This window comes from Bison bison, unplaced genomic scaffold, assembly GCF_000754665.1.
Source record: "Bison bison bison isolate TAMUID 2011002044 unplaced genomic scaffold, Bison_UMD1.0 scf7180017864280, whole genome shotgun sequence".
NCBI classification, from domain to species: Eukaryota; Metazoa; Chordata; class Mammalia; order Artiodactyla; family Bovidae; genus Bison; species Bison bison.
Genome location: NW_011494852.1, coordinates 1,423,652 through 1,430,932, shown reverse-complemented (window position 1 = coordinate 1,430,932; position 7,281 = coordinate 1,423,652). Strand labels below are relative to the sequence as shown.

Sequence of the window (7,281 nt, the reverse complement as noted above, 5' to 3'; positions counted from 1 at the left end):
CATCCCTCGCTCCTGAAGGATGCTCAGACCCCTGGCTCTTCCCCTTGGTTGTGCCTCCCACTCTTCGGTACCTTGTGCCCATCCCAGCCTGACTAGTCTTTCCCAGGGCCAGTTTCAGTGGGTGCTTCTAAGTCACAAGATTTCCTTAGTCTGGTATCAGAACTCTTAAATGGAAACTTTCAGTCCTCACTGTGCCCCCAGCCAGCTGTTCTAGCCGCTCATCTCAGATGCCTGTGTGCTCCAGTGAACGGGAGTATTTATTTTCGCCACACTGTCACTAATGTCTTGCTTCATCCCTTTGTTCACATTGCTCCATCCTCCTGGAATGTCTTTCTACCCTATTTCCTAAATGTGAAAGCAGTGGGCATCTCGAAGATCCCGTCTAAATGCCCCGAGATTTTCTCCAACAGGACGTCAGTGGTCCCCTTGCTGGCCCCAGACCTGAGAGAGCCCTTGTCTCCCTGGGTCACCTCAGCATGTTGTCTTTACCTCTCCCGTGGCGCTTTCCATCATTCTGTGTCGTATTATAAACAGCTGGGTGTTTTTCCTCTGGACTCTCCCTCCTTAAAGGTGAGGACCAGGTTTCTTCAATGCTGTGATGACATTTTGCCTTTAGTAGGTTCACAAGAATGGCTGGTGCACAGAAAATGAAGATTGGGCTATACTCACAGACAGCCCTGCCTGAAGCCGGGTTGTCTGACTTTCATTGTGTGTAGGAACCAGTGTTTGTTACTTGCATCTTCAAGATAAATGACCTAAAATCCTTATTAAGCCCTTACCAGGTGTTAGGCAGTATGCTAAGTACCAGAGTTCCAGGGTTGATAAAGACAAGCAGGTTGTCTCAGGAAGCTTCTATTCTGCAGGAGGGGAGGGGAGGGGGCGGACAGCAAGTGAGTAGGGTCAGCAGGGGGCAGTGCTGGGAGCCACGTGGGGTGCTGGAGGGTGACTCTGGGTCATCGTCGGAGAAGCTGTTCTGAGGAAGGATGAGAGGGCCCCACAGTGGGCATCTCCCTAGGTGGGCACGCTTGCCTAGCTAGATAGGGATGGAAGATGGCAGGGGGAGGATTGGGCCTTCTGATGGGACTAGATCCCTAGGTGACCAGGGCAGGTGTCCCCTCCCAGACCTAGAAATGATCCCCCTGACCTCTGCTGGGTTTCATTTGCACAGAAACACATCATCCATGGCCTTCTCCCTGCAGCCAGCATCGCACCGAAGCCCGCTGTGCCCCGCACACCCCCTCCGCGCAGCCCCAACCCCTCTCCAGAGAGACCAAGGTGAGTCAGGTGAGCAGGCACTGAGGTTGCCCCTAAGCTCAGCCATCAAGTGCTGGGTCCTGGAGCTGTTAAACGGGTAAGAAAATCAAAAGTAGAATGATTAGGATCATGCCCTTTGAAATGCTCTCCTGGTTCCATAATGAAGCGCTTCATATGGTTTGTCCATGGGCTCATGGTCTGTGGACCATCAGGTTTGTGGAGTTCTCACATTTCCCGCCAGACTTCTTTGTCCATGGGATTCTCCAGGCAAAAATGGGTTGCCATTTCCTCCTCCAAAGCAAATTTTCAAAATAGAAAACACTAAAGCCCAAACATTTAGGTGGAGAGTATGTTAAAAAGTATTTAAACTATGTACATAATTTTCTTTTTAAACTCAAGTCTGCCTTTCAGAAGAACTGCTTTGCAGGAAGGAAGGAGAAGCAAGTTCACTTGCCAAAGCCTGGGATTCCCCCTCCTCTGATGCTCCTGTCACACCAGAGAACGGACTTTCTTTTGTACTTAAGGCCCCTGCCTGTGTCCTCTTAAGATTTTGGACACAGAAGAATTTTAGATTATTCCTTATTCATAAAATACGTGGATGCGTGGCTTTAAGGGTAGTACCTTTTTAGTGTTCTTTGAAACTGGAAATATTGTATGCCTCCTGGTGGCTCAGACGGTAAAGCATCCGCCTACAATGCCTACCATGTGGGAGACCTGGGTTCAATCCCTTGGTCAGGAAGATCTCCTGGAGAAGGAAATGGCAACCCACTCCTGTATTTTTGCCTGGAAAATCCCATGGATGATGGAACCTGGTAGGCTACAGTCCATGGGGTCACAAGGAGTCGGACACGACTGAGCGACTTCACTCCCCCTCACTCCCTGATAATAAACACTTCAAAGTATTTTTGTGCTAAATCGCATCAGTCATGTCCGACTCTTTTTGCAACCCCGTGGACTGTAGCTCACCAGGCTCCTCTATCCAGGGATTTTCCAGGCAAGAATCCTGGAGTGGGTTGCCATGCCCTTTTCCCGGAGATCTTCCCGACACAGGGATCAACCCTCATCTCTTATGTCTCTTGTATTGGCAGGCGGGTTCTTTACCACTAGTACTACCTGGGAAGCAAAGTATTTTTAGTGTTTGTTTTTTTCTTCAGTGCAATCTTGATAACAAGAATAGCCATTTATTAGTGTTTATTTCATGCCAAGCATTCTGGTTAGTGCTTAAGAAGCCTTGTTTCATATCATCCTCTCAACAAACCTGGGAGAGAGGTTCTGTTGGCGGCTGTTTTGATTCAGGGGTTAGTCACTGACCTAGAGCCTCATGGTTAGTGGGTGGTGGCATTGCTGGGATGGTTTGTGGGTTTGTCTGGCTCTTCAGTTTTTGTGTGAACAACCCTTAAGTTGTGTCCGTAGAACCTAAATGTTTTTGGAGACTTCCCTGGTGGTCCACTGTCTAAGACTCTGTGCTCCCAATGCGGGGGGCCCAGGTTCAATCCCTAGTCAGAGAACTGGATCCTACATTTTGTAACTAAGACATGGCACAGCCAAATAAAAGCAGAAAAAAGAACTTAAATGTTTATGTAGCAGCTGTATTGAGGCCAGTGTGTTATAGACTCATTAGAAAATCTCTATTGTCTCCTATGTTTTCCAAAAATATATTTCTGGATTGTAATTTTTTATAAGTCCCAAATAATCAACATAGTTTTGATAAATTTGGGCTATTTCTAGATAATTTTTTTTCTGAAAACTAACATTCAAATTAATGTTATTCCACTGGCATGATTCCAGTTTACACCTAGTGTAACAGTTCAGTTCAGTCACTCAGTCGTGTCTGACTCTTTGCGACCCCATGAATCGCAGCACGCCAGGCCTCCCTGTCCATCACCAATTCCTGGAGTTCACTCAGACTCATGTCCATCGAGTCAGTGATGCCATCCAGCCATCTCATCCTCTGTTATCCCCTTCTCCTCCTGCCCCCAATGCCTCGCAGCATCAGAGTCTTTTCCAATGAGTCAACTCTTCGCATGAGGTGGCCAAAGTGCTGGAGTTTCAGCTTTAGCATCATTCCTTCCAAAGAAATCCCAGGGCTAATCTCCTTCAGAATGGACTGGTTGGATCTCCTTGCAGTCCAAGGGACTCTCAAGAGTCTTCTCCAACACCACAGTTCAAAAGCATCAAGTCTTCAGCGTTCAGCTTTCTTCACAGTCCAACTCTCACATCCATACATGACCACTGGAAAAACCCTAGCCTTGACTAGACGGACCTTTGTTGGCCAAGTAATGTCTGCTTTTCAATAGAATTTAGTATTTCCTCCTTCCCATCCTTTGCTACTGTTGTTACACATTTTATTCTGTATATTATAAATCCCAAAGCATATTGTTCTTCTTATTTCTGCTTTAGACAGTCTTTTATCTTTTTTTAAAGCAATTTTATGGTATAATGGACGTATAATCTTAGGTATTTAAAAGGAATACTTTGATAAGTTTTGATGTGTGTTTATACCCGTGAGACCATCGCCGTCACTATCAAGATAATTACTGTACCTGTCTTCCCCTCCAGTTTCCTTGTGCCCCTCTGTAATTCCTCCCTCCCGCTCTCTCACTTCCCACATGTCAGCCCCACCCTCCCAGGCAGCTATCCACCTGCTTTCTGTCTCCATAGATTAGTCTACATTTTCTAGTATTTTATAGAATCGAAATTACACAAAACAATTATGCTGATTTCTCACACTCGGCATAATTATTTTGAGATTCATCCATATTGTTGTGAAAATCAGTAATGCATCCTTTTAATTGCTGAATGGCATTCCATTATGTGAATATGCAATTGTCTGTCCATTCACCTGTCTATTCAGCAACTGGTGGGCTGATTCTCTACTAGAAATAAAGCTGCTATGAATATTTGTGCATACGTCTTTGGCCCTGTGCTTCATTTCTCTTGTGAAAGTATCTAGGAGTGGAATGACCGAATCATATAGTTGTTGTTCAGTCGCTAAGTTGTGTCTGACTCTTTACAACCCCATTGACTGTAGCACCCCAGGCTCCTCTGCCCTCCACTATTTCTTGGAATTTTCTCAAATTCATGTCCACTGAGTCAGTAATGCTGTCTAACCATCTCATCCTCTGCCGCCCCCTTCTACTTTGGCCTTTCTTCTTTCCCAACAGGGTCTTTTCCAGTGAGTCAGCTCTTCATATCAGGTGGTCAAACTATTGGAGCTTTAGCTTCAGCATCAGTCCTTCCAGTGAATATTCAGGGTTGATTTCTTTTAGGATTGACTGGTTTGATCTCCTTGCAGTCCAAGGGCCTATCGAGTCTTCTCCAACAGCACAATTCAAAAATATCCCTTCTTTGCCACTCAGCCTTCTTTATGATCCAACTGTCACATCCGTACATGACTACTGGAAAGACCATAGCTTTGACTATATGGACCTTTGTCAGCAAAGTGATGTCTCTGCTTTTTAATAGGCTGACTAGGTTGGTCATAACTTTCCTTCCAAGGAGACAGTGTCTTTTAATTTCATGGCTGCAGTCACCATCTGCAGTGATTTTAGAGCCCAAGAAAATAAAATCTGCCACTATTTCCGCTTTTCCCCCTTCTATTTGCCATGAAGTGATAAGTGATGGGACTGGATGCCATGATCTTTGTTTTTTGAATGTTGACTTTCAAGCCAGCTTTTTCACTTTCATCTTTCACACTCATCAGGAGGCTCTTTAGTTCCTCTTCACTTTCTGCCATTAGAGTGGTATCAGCTGCATATCTGAGGTTGTTGGTATTTCTGTCAGCAATCTTGATTCCAACTTGTGATTCATCCAGCCTGGCATTTCACATGATGTACTCTGCATAAAAGTTAAATAATCAGGATGGCAATATCCAGCCTTGACGTACTCCTTTCCCAATTTGGAACCAGTCGGTTGTTCCATGTCCAGTTCTAGCTGTTCCTTCTCAACCTGCACACAGGTTTCTTAGGAGATAGGTAAGGTCTGATATTCTCATCTCTTGAAGAATTTTCCACAGTTTGGTGTGGTTCACACAGCCAAAAGATTTAGCGTAGTCAGGATATATTTAACCTATTAAGAAACTGCCAAACTGTTTCCCAAATTATTATTCTATGTATAGTCCTACCAGCACAGTGTGTTTCCATTTCTTCATATCCTTACCAACAATTGATTTGGTCTGGTGTTGGTAAGGATTTGACGATTAGGTATTAGTTCTCGTTCATGTTGACTGTATAGAGATTTTTTATAATCTTTTTAAAAAACATTTATTTATTTGACTGCACAGGGTCTTCATTGCATCGTATGGGATCTTTCGTTGTGGTGCACGGACTCTGTAGTTGTGGCACTCGGCACGTGGGCTTAGTTGCCCTGTGGCGTGTGGGGTCTTCATGACCTGACCAAGGATAGAACCTGTGTCCCCTGTGTTGCAAGGTGGATTCTTAACTACTGGACCACCAGGAAAGTCCCCTGTTCGTAGGTTTTTGCAGGCGGTGACAGATGCATAGGTAACAATGTCCAGAGCTTGTTTGGTGAATCTTTATCTTCACTACGCCTTCTGGACAACCGCACTGATAAAGTATAGGACATTCCTTATCCCTTTGGCCCAGACAGTTCTGTTGAGCCTGGAGTCGATGTGCACATCTGTATAGTTCCTGTCAACTTCCTGGAAAATTCCTGGATCTCTTCAACGGTTCCCAGGCCACCTTTCTTGAAGCTGGTTTCCTGGATGTGCTTGTGAATGCTGGTGGGTTACTCTCTGGTCGCCACCTCGTTGATGGCAGACTGGCCTCTTCTTCTCGCCATCTCTCTTTGTGGGAGCCGTTTTGCCAGGTCCAGGTTGAAGGGATTATCTTGGCCAGTCTTTTGACTTTTGGACACTCTAATAGGTGTGTGGTGGTATCCTTATGTTTCTGTTTTGCATTTCTCTACTAACTAATGGTGTTGAGCATCTTTTGATGTGCTCATTTGCCCTTGTATAACTTTCTTGGTAAAGTATCTGTTAACATCTTTTGCCCACTTGAAAAAATTGAATTGTTTTCTTATTCAGTTCCATTTGGTTGCTCAGTCGTGTCCAGTTCTTTGTGACCCCATGGACTACAGCACGCCAGGCTTCCCTGTCCATCACCAACTCCCAGAGCTTGCTCAAACTCATGTCCATCGAGTCAGTGATGCCATCCAAGCATCTCATCCTCTTTCGTCCCCTTCTCCTCCTGCCCTCAATCTTTCCCAGCATTAGGGTCTTTTCCAGTGAGTCATCTCTTCTTATCAGGTGGCCAAACTATTGGCGCTTCAGCTTCAGCATCAGTCCTTCCAATGAATATTCAGGATTGATTTCCTTTAGGATTGACTGTTACTGAATATAAAATAGATTCTTTATCCAATACGTGATTTGCAAATATTTTCTTCTCATCTGTGGCTCGTCTTTGCATTTTCTTAACAGTTTTGCAGAGAGCAGAAATTCTTAATGTTTATGAAGTTCAACTTGTCAACTTTTTCTTTTATAGATCAAGATTTCAGTACCATATCTAAGAAATATTTGCCTACCCAAGGTCATAAAGCATTTTTTCCTATAGCTTCTTCTAGAGGTTTTATACTTTTAGCGTTTACATTTAGGTCTGTGATGCATTTTGAGTTAATTTTTGCATATGGTGTGCAAGGTATGGATTCAAGTTCACTTTTAAAAAATATATAATTCCATTGTGTTTGTTTATTTTAAAGAATGTTTTTATTTACTTATTTATTTTTGGCTGCACTGGGTCTTCGTTTCAGCAGACAGGATCATTTTTTGTTGCAGCGTGCAGGCTTCTCTAGCTGTGGCACATGCAGGAGTCAGCTCCAGAGCACGCAGGCTAGTAGTTGCAGTTCAAGGGATTAGATGCCTGGGGGCATGTGGAATCTTAGTTCCCCAACCAGGGATTGAACCTTCATCCCCTGCATTGGAAGATGGATTCTTAACCACTGGACCGCCAGGGAAGTCTTTTTTGCATGTGGGTGGCCAGTTGTTCTAGCACCATTTGATGGAAGTTATTT

At 44.4% G+C, this 7,281-nt stretch overlaps 1 protein-coding gene and 1 pseudogene across 3 annotated transcripts in view; one reads left to right on the top strand and one right to left on the bottom strand.

Annotated features, from left to right (window-relative positions):
* CEP89 (centrosomal protein 89kDa) overlaps positions 1 to 7,281 on the top strand; it is an 83,867-nt gene that overhangs the window by 2,259 nt on the left and 74,327 nt on the right. For 2 of the 3 annotated variants that reach the window (XM_010848931.1, XM_010848930.1), the window contains exon 2: positions 1,169 to 1,275. In XM_010848931.1, coding sequence (XP_010847233.1) covers positions 1,169 to 1,275 — 107 coding nt within the window. Of the gene's footprint in view, positions 1 to 1,168; positions 1,285 to 7,281 lie in introns of those variants that run through there. The other variant, XM_010848932.1, reaches the window with a different exon arrangement.
* Positions 5,272 to 6,088, bottom strand: LOC104995389 (annotated as a pseudogene).